We start from the raw sequence: 16,006 nt of genomic DNA on the forward strand, positions 1-16,006 counted from the left end.
CGCCCGCCGGCGGCCGCCGACCACACAACTAAGGCGTTTTTTTTTTTGGTTGATTTTTCTATTTGTTATTTTTTGTTGGTCTTTATTTATTCCGCTATGTTATTTTTTTCGTTTTGTTATTTATTTTCTCAAATCTAGTGTTGTCATACATTATTTTTTTTTTAGATTTTGAGTTTTTCAAATCTCCTTTTCTTTTTGTAAGATCCTCATTTTGTTTCTCAAATCTAGTGTTGTTTGGAGTCGGTTTATTTTTATTTGTTAATTTTTGTTGTTTTTTATTTTATTTATATATATATACATATTATTGTCTTGTTATTCATCCTTTTCAAATCTCGTCTTGTTATACTTTTTATTTCTAAGATTTCGGGTTTTTAAATCTCGTTTTTATTTTTTGAGATACTTTTATTTTGATATTAGATCTATAAAAATAGATTTCATATAATTTGTTGATTTTAATCTTAAGTTACGCCGTTATGAACAAAAGTTACACCGTCATGGACTAAAGTTACAGTGGACTAAAACTTAAAATTATATGATTGTCTTAAAATTTCATAAATTCCAATGAATTTATAAGAAAGGACTAAAATTACACTATTATGGACTAAAGTTACATTGTCAGTGGACTAAAGTTATACTTAAAAAAATAGTTCCATAAACTCAATATAATGTATAAAATGGATTACACAACTGAAGTTATAATATTAATGACTAAAGTTACACACTTAAAAATATATAAATTACATAAATTCAAATAAATTTATCAAAAAGGACTAAAATTACACTGGATATATAAAATGGACTATACTACTGAAGTTATAGTATTATTGACTAAAGTTACACTCTTCAAGTTTTAAAGTTATATAATTTTAAGTCAATTTGATATAACTTTAGCATTTGACGACTGTAACTTTAGTCCAAATATATGTAACTTTAGTATTTTATATGTGAAACTTTAGTCCAAATTGGAGGAACTTTAGTCCTTTCTGATAAACTAATTGAAATTTATGTAAGTTTGTCCCACTGTAACTTTGTTATTTTTTGTATAACTTTAGTCATAAATTGTGTAATTTTAGTTCAAAATCGAGTAACATTAGTCCAAATTTAAATTTCAAACCAACACAATATAAATTCAAATTAATATACCAAATGACTAAAGTGATTTTGAATATATAAATTTGAATGTAACTCCAATATAGAAAATATGTAACTTCAATAAGGATGCATGTAACTTTACCCCCAACTAACATACACCATACTACCACCACTATTTATTTAAAAAAAAAAAAAAAACTAAGAATGTAATTTAAAAAAAACAAGATCTAAAACTTAAAAAAAATAACATTAAAGATTATGTAACTTTAGTGTTTAAAGGGTATAACTTTCATCATGAATAGTGCAATTTTTAAACTTAAAAAAAATGACCATATTAGTATAAAAGTTGCACTAATTCATATTTTTATATAAAAATATATAACAAAAACGATTTTTTACATGACGAGATTTGATACAAAATCTGAAAAAATAAAAAGACGATTCTGGAAATAACCAACTCAAATTTGGAAAAAAAAAAGAGCTGAAATTAAAAAAATAAAAAAAAGTGTAAATAAAATACGTAAAAAAAAAATAAAAACATCACCAAACCAACAACAAAACAATCGACACAATAACCAAACGATTTTTGAAAAAAAAAATGAACAAATGACAACACCACATCGACAACAACCCATCAACCACCAGAGAGCGGCGTGAGGGTGGCAGAGGCAACCGACAACCATGCCCAACAACCAATTGAAGAAAAAAAAAAAGGAAAACTGAAAAAAAAAACTAAGATCTCTAAAGAGGCCACCACAACCACGACCCACAAAACTACCACCCAACGACTTGATTAAAATGAAATCTGAAAAAAAAATCAAAATCAAAATTTAAAATTAAAAATACCAAGATCTAGAAATAGATAGAGGAGGACGAAAAAATTGGTGCGGTGGTGGTGTTTGATGCAGTAGTGGTGGCGGCCGGTTGTGAGTTGTGATGCTCATATCTGGAAAAAAAAGAAGGAGATGAAGGTGGTGGTCGGCTTGGTGAGTGAGGGAGTTTTTGTGGTGGTGGCCGTTGTTATGGCCGCCGAGGGTAGTGATGTAGGTGGCCGTGGATATGGCCGCCGAGGACGGAGTTTGGTGGTGTCGTTGCGCAAGGGGATAATGTGGTGGTGGTGTGTATTGTGGTGGTGCGGTGGTGTGTTCTTATTTTTTTGGGTTTTTTGTTTGGTGGTTGATGGTGAGGAAAAGATTTATTTAGGATTTTTATTTTAAGATGTGAGATGAGGGAAGTGAGCAGGGAGAGAAATGAGGGTGTTAGAATGAGAGGAGATGTGTGTATGAGAAGGGGATTAATGATTAGTGAGGATTAATGAGGAGATGGTTGATTTAAGGAGGTAATTGGTTGAGATTCATTTGTGGCCCTTTATTTAGATCTAATCTCAACCCTTCATCCACTCCATCCAAAGGTCCATAAGAGGACTTAGGAACTCAATAGATGGGAGGGACTCATTTGAACCTTACTCTATATATATATATATATATATAGATTTAGGATCCAGTGAGAACGATCACTCGGTGCAAACGGTGAGAACGAACTACAACCAATGGATTAACTGGAATTGTACGGCTGAGTCTTTATGTCAACGCACCCAGTTATTACGCGGGATTATATCACGCGTATTTTTTCATTTCTTCAAAATTCTTTCTCTCTCATCTCATTTTTTCCCGTCCACTTTCTCTCTCCACTAACAGAACCCTAATTTTTTCCCCAAATTCATCATCCCGTCAAATTTACTAAAGTCGAAGAAATTCAACGACGATGATAATGGACAACGATTAATAGTCTGTATCTGTATCATTATATCATCTTCAATTGTCATATTTCTTTCAAATTCGTAAGTATTTTTTTGGTGTAAATTCATCATAATTTTCAGTTGTTTATATCGATTTCTTCGACTTGTTTGTAGTTGAGCTTAATTATTTCCTGTATTTTTACTTCCTTGTGATTTTAATCAATAATGCAGGTCCAGTTGAGCTTAATTTGTGTTATCGTCGACTGTGGTTGTGATTAGGTAATATTCCCGCTGTTTTGCGTTTAATTAATTGTTTAATTTAGTTTTTGTTTGTGATTATATTTTGATTTCAGTTGTGCATGTGATTTGTAGGTTCCTTGTCTGTTTCAATTAACCTGATCGAAATCGTTGATCTGAGGTGCATCGTCGTCTATATTCTTCAGCTAGGTATTGTATTTCTTTATCCATTTGATTTTTACCGTTTCAAATCGTTTTGCATGTAACCTTAGTTATGTTCATTTCACAGCATTCCATTTCGACTTTCATTTGTTGTGAGATTTCATGTGTATTCTATTTTGTTAGGACTAATTTTGTTGCGTTTTTAGCGAGTTTTTTGTTATCAATGTTGTTGTTCTCGTGATTAAGTCTATTATCCGTCTAGTTTGTATGATTTATTTATACTTTTTGTTGTGTATTGGCTGCTGCTTTACTTATTGTTTTTTGTTTTTCGTTCACTACAACTTGTAGTTCATCGATTTCGCATAATTTTACTTATCAGTTCATCGATTTCGTTTGTCTATGTCAGTACTGTCGTTACGATTCTCAACATTATGAACAATCTGAGTCTCTTGTTATGATTAAGAATTCAACAAACAAACATTCAATATAAAAAAAAAAAACAAAAAAAAAAATGTGATCATACCTATGTTTTGGTGGAATTCTTTTGTTTTTCAACAATTAGGGGCCCTTGTTGTCAATAGGTACGTTATTTCGGGATATAGGTACGTTTGTATAGCTACTAGGTACATCTTTGTCATTCGGTCGTGATACGCCATGTATTTTTCAAATAAACTATCAGCTACTGCATTTATTTGATTAATGTGCCATATATTCAGTGTGTGGCATTGTTTGTGTTATGTTGTTTTATCAACACTTAAAGGGGGCTCTTGTTAGATACGTTATACCGGGTTTTAGGCACGCTAATTTAGATACTAGGTACCTATCTGTCATTTAGGTTTTTATATGCTACGTATTTTTTCAAATATACTATCAACCATCACCCTATTTTTTATGCGTATTTTTATTGTCGAGCTTTTTTAATGTGTGTTTCCACGTTCTGACCATGTGGTATCATCTAAGTACGTCCCAACGGTTATCAGTCACACTAAGTCAGTTGCTAGGTACATTCATGTGATATGTTTGTCGTGACGATATGTGCTATGTTTTTGTGGCATTTTTTGTATGCTTGGCATAAGGTGTTTGATATACTATTATTATGCTTTTTGTATTTCTTCTTTTGTTTTGTTGTGTGTTTCAGTGGGGATTTTAAGCAGTGTGTTGTGTAATCGGGAGTTTTTGCTGTTTTTTTATAAACCCAAGGGCTACATATCAGCTAGGTACGTCCCAAGGGACTGTAGTCATGTTAAATTTTCTGCTAGGTACGTCCTTATGTTATATGTGGCGTGGTGATTTGTATTTGATGTTGTATGAAACTACCTTTCATCTGTATTCTGTTGTCCCTTTCATTTTGTAGTTCGTAGATTGTCCCTTTTTAAAATTATATACCACATTCACTATTTATTTGTACATGGAGTATTACTATTCCGTTTTTTATTTGTATTATTGTATACGTTGCTGCATTTTAGTGATTATTGGGTACGTCATAATTATTTTCAGTTACATCTTACATGAATGCAGGTGTAATAATGAAGCGATCTAGGCCTGAACCATCTACGTTAGATGTAGGTGGCCCAAGTAATCATCGAAGCCCCTAGTACAAGTATACAACAGTGGTTCGGATATGCTACCGATGATTTCCCGGTATTAAAGACAAGAATGAGTCCCAAGCTTCTCTTACAATTTATCAACAAAAGGGGTCTGATAATCGATTTCGATATTCGGGATATGGGATTTAGAGGCATCTTGTGTCTTAAGACCGACATGCTTCGGGCACTGGCGTCGGCTTTTTCTCGCTTTGATCAATTCACGTCTTCTCTCTTAAACGGGCAACTCCCTATTCGTGACGAAGATGTTCATCTAGCCACAGGGTTACCCATGGGTGAGATAGCAATCTCACAAGCGACCCGATTTGAGCAGACTGAAGAGTTTTTAGAGCTGGTTAATGAATGGAAATCCCAATACGAGGGAGTTGACAAAGTGACCAATAGTCATGTCTTGTCTAAGATGGCTGAACAAAGAGAAGGTGGGGCAGATTTCAAGAGAAATTTTATCGTGTTTATCGTGGCGGCTTTACTTATGGGAGTTAAGGGTAACGTTCCAAGTATTCGGATACTTAAGTGTTTGAGGGATGTCTCTCTTATACCACATATGAATCAAAAGCGACTTCACCCGAAGAAACTTAATTGCAAGTGTCCAACGGTGGTGGGTGATAAAGAAAAGGAAGACAACGGTGGGTGCAAGAAGATCTTCAGAGGCCCTATACTGGTTCTAATCCTCATTTATCTGGATAGGTCGGTTTTCAAAGCTAGAACAGTCGACCGCGTGTTCCCAACACTTTGCACATGGACAAAGGATGCAATATCTTTTCGTATATCAAAAGAAAAAAAGGAGGCTCGTAGGTTTGGTTCCGGGTTCATCGATAACCACTTGTAAAGCATCCCGGTGCTTTGGTTCTGGTTTAGGGAACGCAGCATGCAGACCACAACCTGATGTTGTGATGGAGCAAGAGGTCGTCGAGAATGAGAATGATGCGCCCAACAACAATGAGCCCGACAATCACGATGATAACGTGACACGTGTCGGGATTGTATTGTGAGGATGGCAACCACGGCGAAAGCACTTGCTGCTGCGTTTCACAACTTTGCAGATGCAATCAACAGTGCTAAACTTGTAATGCCGGATTCTATAGTTGTCGGCCAGCTTTCTGCCATGGCAGATTCTCTACTAGGCGGGTTCTAGTTGACACCACCTGTTATCCCTGAGGCAGGGGTTGGGGCTAATGCAGACCGCGGTAAAGTCGACTCTACTGTTTGTCCCGGTACTGCCAAGAATTCAGATGATCCCGGTACTGCCAAGAATCCAGATGTACATCCTACAGTCCATGTTGCTCACGAGACGGCCGCTACAGTTGGTAGGTCAGAATCTGATAATCACGGTGTTTGGGCCACGTCATCAGCAGAGGGTGTTAATGATGACCCATGCTGGAATGACCCTGCTTTTGTGGCAGCGGCTATCGCGTTAAGTAACGCGTTCAATGAACCTGTTGCACCAAAGAGAAGACGTGTTGCTTCTGAGTGTCCGACATTCAACCTTTTTCAGTCTCAAGACATATCAGATTCCTATGGTTCACAAGGACCTACCATCAAACCTGTTGCTTCTCCCCAAACAGAAGCTACTCATGGATTCCCGTTAAACTCTTCTAAGTCGGTTCATAATGTGGCAAAACCAGAGAATAAGAGGGATATCATTGTTCCACAAATATTCAAGTCACCTTATGTTCAACGGAATATATCTATGCTTGCTGAGTTGAGCCAATCTGAGAAGGATTTTTCTGACTTGGTGTTTAGGGATGGATCTGATGAGAGGTACAACTCATATTGGTTCCTTGTTCTGTATTTACATCTAATGTTGTGTTATCTGTCAAGCGTACCTATAACATTTTATAACGTATATATACCTCTGATTATTGTACCTACCTATTATCTTTTTGTTTCAGTGAGGTACTATTCCGGAATCACCGTTTCCAGCTAAGACGATGTGATTTTAAGACCTTTATTGCCAACACCAAGATAGCTGCAAATGTAATCAATGTATGGGCTAGTATTTTGAATAAGAGAGAGGAAATAAGAGCTGCCTCCTCCCCTTTACGATTATACGCGTTCGTCACTCACAATGTACGTTGTCTTATGCTCTTTTTTTAGATTGATCAAAGGCGTGTTTGCTTTTCCCTGTGTTTAAATTTTTACCTTTTTTATTTTTTAATTAGGGAATTATATGTGAAGATAGCACTGAGTATGATAAAGTGAAACTGGTGAGCTTGCAATATATTTATTGCATCTAAAGTTAAATTAGCATGTGTTTGCCCGTTTTTTGTGTGTTCACTAAGGTACATATATGTTTTTCCAAACCCAGATAATGTTTGCTTTCACACTTCATGAGCCGCTCCTGATCTGTGTCAACTTTGTTGCCTGTAAGATTGAGGTCATCCACCCAATACAACCTAAATCAGTAGACTTTGCTGAATATGTCCTTATGGTGGTGAGCATTTTGATTTTGCAAACCCTTTTAAGTGTTCAAATGATGATGCCTAATTAGTTCTCCAAATATGTTTGCTAATTTTTGTTTGGCTTTTTTTTAGAGGGACTTTATTCGGTCCGTTATGGTCTCTCGTTCGAGCATATTCAAGTCAGTACAGTTTTTCAAATGTGAAGAGTTCGTACCCAAGTCACATGCGCTTGATATTGTGGATGATGGCATTTACCTGATGTGTTACATGGAGATATATACCGGCTGTCGTCAAATGCTCAAGACCCAAGTCATAAACGTAAGTTATATTTTTTTGTCGCCTAAATACGCTATATACTTTAGTAGTTACATTATCCATAATAAAAATGTAATATATCTTGCACTTTACAGGTTAGGCCAGCAGCTGCAGTTGGCAAGATCCTTTTTAGGCAGAAGTTGAAATATTGTTTTGCTCTCCTTTCAAGTGCCCAGAATGATCTGTCACAACAAGTTTCAATAGCTGCAAGGCGTCTTAATGTCAGGACTGGGTAAGCAAACATTTTAAAATTAGTATAAATGTTAATGATCTGTTAGTGTTTTTCGATATCAACCATTTACGTGTTTTCATCCATCTTATAAAAGAAGCAAGCGGTTGAACAACAAGTGGTATTTTCTGATTCGCGTCTCTTGGATTACGTGTTCCTTCCATCAAAGGGAGATGCAGCTAAATAGTAATAATATGCTTACAATATCAGCTTTAATTTTTGACTTTTTTTGTTTATTCCACATAATGACTTTTTTTGTATATACTGTATATTTGATTTTGTAGTGATGCAGTAGTTGTGACAAACTTTGGGGAAGTAACAAAAGAAGACATGTCCTCTTTGAGGCCTCGGAAATGGGTCGCTGATATGGTATATTTTCATGTTATCAAGACCATATTTGTCTCTTAGTATTTTTATTTAGTACAAAACAACATTTCATTTTTATCATTTTAGGTAATTGATATGTTCGGGATCTATTCAACCTTACTCAAGCGTAATTGTTGTATATCCCAACAACCGCACGAGTTAGTATAATTTTTGTAGCTGTTTATCAATTAACATTTTTTTAACGAATAATGTGTCATAGAATTATGATGATGTTTTTTGTTCATTGCAGCACCTTAATCCAAAGCGAGATCGAACACTTGGCCGCAATTACATTAAAACATCCTATATGCCAAATGATGGGACGTGTGTTAAAGCTGTAAGCACACTATCTGTTTTCTTTGGATATCTAAAAACTGCATTTTGTCTATTTGAATATAACCCTGGTTTTAGTCATCTTACACGAATTTTTATTTTGGCTTTCAGATGTTTATACCCATTATAGAAGATAACCACTGGTTTCTCATCGTGTGTGATATGGAGGAGAAGAAGAACTATATCTTAAACTCACTACGTACCAAGGATATTCGGCCTGACAAAGAGATCGCTGCGGACGTGGTACATATCATTAGTTTCTATCTTTTTGACTATCATTAGTTTCTATCTTAAACTCACTGTTTTCTCCATATATAGTACGTTCATTTTTTATTCTCCTTTTTCAGGTTAGCAATGTCACTACGATTTTATGCCGTTCCAAAGGGTACAAACACTTTGTAGGTGTTCCCCTCTTTCCATTTGAGACTCTTAATGTTCCTCAACAGACAAACATGTAAGTTCATCATTCTTACTCCTTTCCACTATCGTTATCATCAATTATTTCCGTTCAAGTCAGCCTTTAATGTTAATTATTGTCGCTATGCTTGTGAAGACACGATTGCGGTGTCTATGTACTGAAATGGTTGGAGGCTGGCCGTGACCGATCCTTGTGGACAGCTGCGAGCAATTTCAAGGGTTTGCCTTCATTCCGAAGGGCAGTTGTGTTAAGCTTGTTACGATGGCAAGAAAATCAGAGAGAGGTCTTATATTGTTTTCCTTTATTTGTTACCCTCATTTCCAGTTTTATCTTAAAACAACCATTTAAATCACGGGTTATCAGATTTTAATTATTGTGTTTGACATGCAGATGTTTTAATGGACGACAAGTTTTTGTTCGGAAGATGTGTGGCTACTAGCAATCAACCAAGGAGTATGTGTGGTTCATTTTATGAAAGGCGTAATGGTGTAAAATAGGACTTGGTATTTTGTTGTGTCATGTAAAGGCAAACTGAGCCTATTCAACCGCTATGTCCATTAAACACCAGTTTATGTTATTTGTTGGATGGCATAATTATCTAGAATATATTCCCACGAATGCTCCGATGTTCTAAACTCGGCAACGTGTAATGGTAGGGCATGGTCCCTCATTTTGACTGTCTTTTTCGTGTTTAATGATTGTCTAGAGGTCTAATGAAGAAATGTAATCTGATCTTTTGTTCAATAGTTGTGCCAAGTGACCGACTTTTATGCCAATTTGATAGACATCATTTTGGATAATCCATCTTTATTGGAGTTGGCAGTGTGCAAGAATGGCTACACATTCTGTTTTGTTTTGGTTGATGGTTATGTTTCAAAAACTTTTTGGAGATAAAAAAGGTGTAACTCTGGTCTTGGTTCATTGTCGAATGTTGGGCTTGTAACTTGTAGCGGGAATTATGTTACTAGTTACGCCATCTTATCACTGACACACACCAATTATATTTTCAGATACGTCAAAATCATTTGCATACTCAAGTATGATATTTCACTTTTCAATTGAACACCTGACTGTTCATTAGTTTCAGGATTCCACATATTCAACTTCGAATCATCGTTTATTAACACACGGGTTTTTATCTACTCAGAATACTAGTAGATACGCTTTTCACGTAAAACATGTGCAACAATGATGTTAACATATATGCTTTTTTTAGTTTCCACTTAAACTCACCAATAAGTGTATCCGTTTTTGTCGTTGGAAAATTAGACGTCCTGCAATATTAATTTTGTCAATCTATTGAACTTTGACATGTAAGTTCATCGTTTACGCTATTTATTTTCATATATAATACTGCCAGGTACGCTTCTAATGTAAAAGAGCTGCAACAATTGTGTTAATATACACGCGCTTTTATTTTCACACAACTGAAATTTTCAGTTAATGGAAACTAGCTGTCAGTTCATGTTTATCAATTCATCATAGCTATAACAAAAATACACAATAACTCTTCCTATCAAAACCTATTAATGATCATCCATGTATTGTATAGGTTAACATGTATAGTTTCCATTCACAACTCCGATAGATACACTTTAAGCCTTGACAGATGCACATATAATACTTGAAGTTACGCTCATAAATCATAACAAAAATCAAAATAAAAAATGTTCAATAATCCCATATAACAGCTCAAGGAATGAAGTCTCAAAAACAGCTCAAAAAATGAAGTCTCAAGTCCTCCCGCCATTATTCATTATATTTGTGTATGTGATCCGCAACTCTTTTTGTTGTTCATTCCTGAAACGAAAAAAGGCTATAAAACATTAAAGGTTATAAATTTGATTAGATACAACAATACTATTCCTTAATTATGTACCAACTAAACAAATTCAATCGGCCATCAGTATTCTCTAATAATGAATGCACCAAAATTAATAGCGTACCTGTATCATGGAATCATACTCTCCCAGGACAATTCCGACTATCATGGAATCCTAATTCTCCGCAAGCATTGCATTTCCTGGCCGCTTTCTTCTGTTCTTTTGTAGCTTTTTCCTTTTGGGACATCATTCTTTTTCCATACCCTTTTGTTTTTGACTGAATAGGAGGTAAGACAACCACTTCCTTTGGTATTTTTGTTCCTAAGAGCATCTCAAGTTCCCTATTCTTCTTTCTCAGCCTATCACCTGTGTTACTACTACTACTACTACATTCTGTCGTACTGGTTTGTGCGCTTATCTTGTCTTTAAAACCTTTCAAAATGCCCAACAATTCATCAACATACTCAGGTTTTTGTTCAGCGAGCGTCACACACGAGAACACCTCAGACCATAAGGTACCAATTTTGTGCCGTCTAACATCTAATGAGTTACAATCTTTGATTAAAGTATGTGGCACATTATTACAAATAGGCTGACATGTTGCCAATTTGCTCCACCTACTTAACAGATACTGATCTGGAACATGTTCAAGGCCTTGTTCTTTCAACACGTAAAGCGCATGACGGCATAAAATTCCATGTCTCTCGAACTTTTTACAGGTGCAGTTCACTTTCATTTCGTCAGAGATAAAGTTAACATAGTAAACCTTGTCTTTTTCACGATCAATAATGGGGATGCTGTCACTGGTAGTAACCCCTAATATTTTAACACCACAGTGAAACAAGCGACCACCCACTCGTTTTTAAATTCAGAAAACATCACTGGGGTGTAGAACTCAGAAGCGTATTTTTCCAAAGGGTGAGGCGTTTCTAGATCAGGGAAGGACTTTTTTGACTCGGCTATTAATTTGGATTTTTTCCATCGCTGAGCGTCCATAGCACTTTCATACCTCATAAGAAACTCAACCAAAGTTAAGTGTGGGTTCATGAAATTTCCGAAAAAGCTATTCTCTGACTCAGACCTGGACGTGGGTCTCATTAGTCCACCCATAAATAAATCCACGAAATATCTTTGGAATCCAATAAGCCCTTTTGTCAAACATGGTATCTAACCATTCATTGTCGGTCAGCCCGTATGAAGATATAACTGAGCACCACCGTTCCTCAAACTCAGACGGTTCGATATCTTCTGCCCAAACACAGGAGCACAACTCTTTCATGAAGTTAGTTTCTCGATATAGCGTAGTTCCGATCTTGTCTGGCAGCTTTTTCATGATATGCCACATGCAATATCTGTGCTAAGTTTTGTCCCCGAACACTGTTTTAACCCCTGATCTTATGCCTCTATCTTGATCAGTAATTATGCACACAGGATACTTATTGGTCATTGCGCTCAGAAAATTCTGAAACAACCATACGAAATCCTCATCAGTCTCTTTCCTTATAAGTCCTGCTTCAAATGTCACGCATTTCTTGTGATGGTCAACCCCCGTGAAAGGTGCAAATATCATTTTATACGTGTTCATATTAAACGTCGTGCCAAAAGACGTCATATCACCAAAGAGACTGTAATTCTTTATAGCTATAGGGTCAAACCAACAAACCCTAAATAGTCGACCATGATCGTCAACATCAAAATCAAAGTAGTACGAACTACACATGGCTTTTTTGTGCATGAAATTTTCAATCATCATTTGCGCGTCATACCCTTTAATAAATTTTTTCACATCCCTCCAAAATTTTTTGAAGTCCTCGAGTGATGCCCCTACATTTTGATACCCTTTCACGTACTCTTTGACTATCCTAAAGCTTTGCACAGGCCCCTTATTCACTTTAGAATTCTCAACAATCATGGTTTTATGTATAAGGGTTAATTCTCGTGACTCGGTCAAATGCACCACGGTGTTTGGTGTTGAGAGGAGGTGGGTGTGACCTTCATGAAAGTCAACAATCACATATTGTCCTTTTTCATTTCTTCGAAAAAAAATCTTTGCATTACATAAAATTCTAGTTCTCTGTCTCTTTTTTACCTTCCCTCTAGGCTTACTTTCTCCAAATTTTTACGCACACACGTGCTTAGTCATGATAACCCCATCTATGTTTCGTTGCGTCGACTTCCTCATTTTAAAACCAGAATTAGCAGCATAAGCCTTATAGAATTCTAGTTCATCCTCTAGTTTATCAAAGATCATACCCAAAACAGGCTTCAATTCGGGCGCACATACAGGTATTCTTTCCTTCGGGTTTGTCTCGATGATTGGTGAGCCTGCATCTATGCACGCTACACAGTAGAACAGTATGGGTATAAGCAGCGAGTTCAAATAACTGATGCACAACAAATACAATTTTCAGGTACGCTAATTTAGTCAAAAGCACAAAATCAACTAGAAAACAAAAAACCACATAAATTAACTCAGAAATTTGTGCCTGATCGCTGACATATCGTATTTTTCATTACTGACTACTTAATGTAGACGTCAAGATACACCAATCACGTCTTATAATTTCGTCACAGGCAGAAAGTCAAATGTTTATTATGACACAAATCGGTATATCCCTTAATTACAATTCTAGATACGCTGCTGACAAAACACAAACGCATCAACTATACTAATATACATGCTTTTCATATACGCTGGTTTATAAAGGGCGGTTTCGTTATTCTACCAGGTACGTTTTCCATATAAGGCAATTACATCAATTATACTAATATACATGCTATTGAACTAAACAGAATACTGTATAGCGTGCATAAGAAATATGATAAGCAAGTGTAATAATCAACTCTAAAACAAGCTGCATATCACATACACTAACCAGACCAGTAAGACAACTATTCATATCCATCGGACTCATCAATTTATGATATAAATCAGGATAACGATACATGAGCAGCAATCGTAATAATTTGTCTACCTATGTTTAAATTAGTATGAATACGCATCAAAATTATCAATAGATACATCAATCAGACGATTTTATTGAAACGATTTATAAAAAAGGCTATATCAACTGATTTGCAGATGTACATACCTAGATGAGATGATGACTGCACGATATCATTGCTAACAGCTGGAACAATCGCATCAATATGTTCCCCCAAATCGCTAGAACCTTCAACATCCATAATTTTCTACGATTGAAATAATTCTGGAATGCCAATCGAAATCACAAAAATCGATTGTTCATGCATCAATCACACCAAATCAATCAGAAAAATATTATAACAGTACATCAATTAGATCATCAACGCCATTGATTATGATCAATTTCGTCGATTTTTGGCGGCTGTAGTTTTAAGGTTTTCGCGGAATTTTCTAGTTCTTCGCGGAAATATTTGTTTTGATTTGGGGGAAAAGATTTGGAAAGTAGAGAGAGAGAAAGAGAATTTTGGATTTTTTTGTCAAAACAATAAGGTTAGTCGCGCGTAGGATTTTCGAGGGATCCGTGATATTTTTTGTTTAAAATCCTACTATTGTAGGTCGTTCTCACCGTTTGCACCGAGTGATCGTTCTCACCGGATCCCGCCTCTCTCTCTCTCTTTTATATATATATATATATATATATATATATATATATATATATATATATATATATATATATATATATATATATATAGAGCAAAGTTCTTCTAAGTCCCTTTTTTTTTTTTGAGTCCATAAGTCCCTCCCACAACCCTTGGATCATGAATGGTGGAAGGTTGAGATTGAAAGCAAAAAACACACTTAACACTAATGAATTCACTTCTCTCTCTAGTTTTAATAATACATTCACTAATTCATTATCATACACAATTAACACCACCTTTTGTCTTATACTTCAAAGTTTGTGAAAATTTTGTTAACATTTTTCCTGTTTCGGTTTTTTTTCCGTTTTTTTTTTTCGAGACAAGTTTTCGACATTTTAGGATTTTACGAGTGTAATTCTAACAGCAAAAAGTGTAATTTTAAGGAATATTTTCGAGAATTTAGCGTTTTACAAGTTTAACTTCAATCTTTTCCGAGTGATTTTAACGAATAATATTTTGAATTTTTGTAATTTTATCACAAGTTATTGTAATTTAGCATTTTACGAGTGTTTTTTTAATGACAAAAAGTGTTATTTTAGTCCAGATAAGTGTAATTTCAGTCCAATGAGATTGTTATTTTTAGTCAAGGAGAATGTAATTTTAGTCCAGAAAAGTGTAATTTTAGTCCAGAAAAGTGTAATTCTAGTCCAGAAAAGTATAATTTCAGTCCACTGAGAATGTAATTTTAGTCCATTGAGAGTGTAACATTAGTCCAATGAGAATATGAGAATATGACCAAGTCCATTGAGAGTGTAACATTAGTCCAATAGAGGTAAGTGTAATTCTAACAGAAAAAAGTGTAATTCTAACAACAAAAAGTGTAATTCTGACAACAAAAAGTGTAGTTTTATCCGAAAAAAGTGTTATTCTAGCAAAACAAAAGTGTAATTTTAAAGTAAAATAGTGTAATTTTAATGAAGAAAAGTGTAATTTTAACAGAAAAAAGTGTAATTCTAACAACAAAAAGTGTAATTTTAGCCGAAAAAGTGTTATTCTAGCAAAAGAAAGTATAATTTTAACAGAAAAAATGTAATTTTAATGAAGAAAAGTGTAATTTTAACAGAAAAAAAGTGTTATTCTAGCAAAAAAAAATATAATTTTAACAGAAAAAAGTGTAATTTTAATGAAGAAAAGTGTAATTCTAACAGAAAAAAGTGTAAGTGTAATTTTAACAGAAAAAAGTGTAATTTTAATGAAGAAAAGTGTAATTCTAACAGAAAAAAGTGTAATTCTAACAGCAAAAAGTGTAATTTTAGCCGAAAAAAGTGTTATTCTAGCAAAAAAAAGTATAATTTTAACAGAAAAAGTGTAATTTTAATGAAGAAAAGTGTAATTCTAACAACAACAAAAAGTGTAATTTTAGCAGAAAAAGTATAATTTTAACAGAAAAAAGTTTAATTTTAACAAAAACTTAAAAAAACGAAAAAATTAGATCTAAAACTTTATCGACATTAACACCAAATCTGATTTTTGTTTAATATGAAAAAAAAGGAAAAAAAGAATAAAAAACGTGTAACTTAATAAAGGAAAAACAAAAAGCGTGTAACATCTCATTTCAAAAAAAAAAAAAAAAGCGTGTAACATCTACAAACAAAAACAAACAAGTATGACACAAAGGAAAACAAACACATCTGACACAAAGGAAAACTACAAAGGAAAA

General features: G+C 34.6%; 1 protein-coding gene across 1 annotated transcript; it reads right to left on the reverse strand.

The window, feature by feature from the left end:
- Positions 1-12,076: 12,076 nt before the first annotated feature.
- LOC141601945 (protein FAR1-RELATED SEQUENCE 5-like) lies at positions 12,077-12,631 on the reverse strand. Its single transcript, XM_074422251.1, has one exon. The coding sequence runs from the start codon at positions 12,629-12,631 to the stop codon at positions 12,077-12,079; it is 555 nt and encodes a 184-aa protein (XP_074278352.1).
- Positions 12,632-16,006: the final 3,375 nt, after the last annotated feature.

The sequence above is a fragment of the Silene latifolia genome, chromosome 9 (assembly GCF_048544455.1).
Source record: "Silene latifolia isolate original U9 population chromosome 9, ASM4854445v1, whole genome shotgun sequence".
In the NCBI taxonomy this organism is placed as follows: Eukaryota; Viridiplantae; Streptophyta; class Magnoliopsida; order Caryophyllales; family Caryophyllaceae; genus Silene; species Silene latifolia.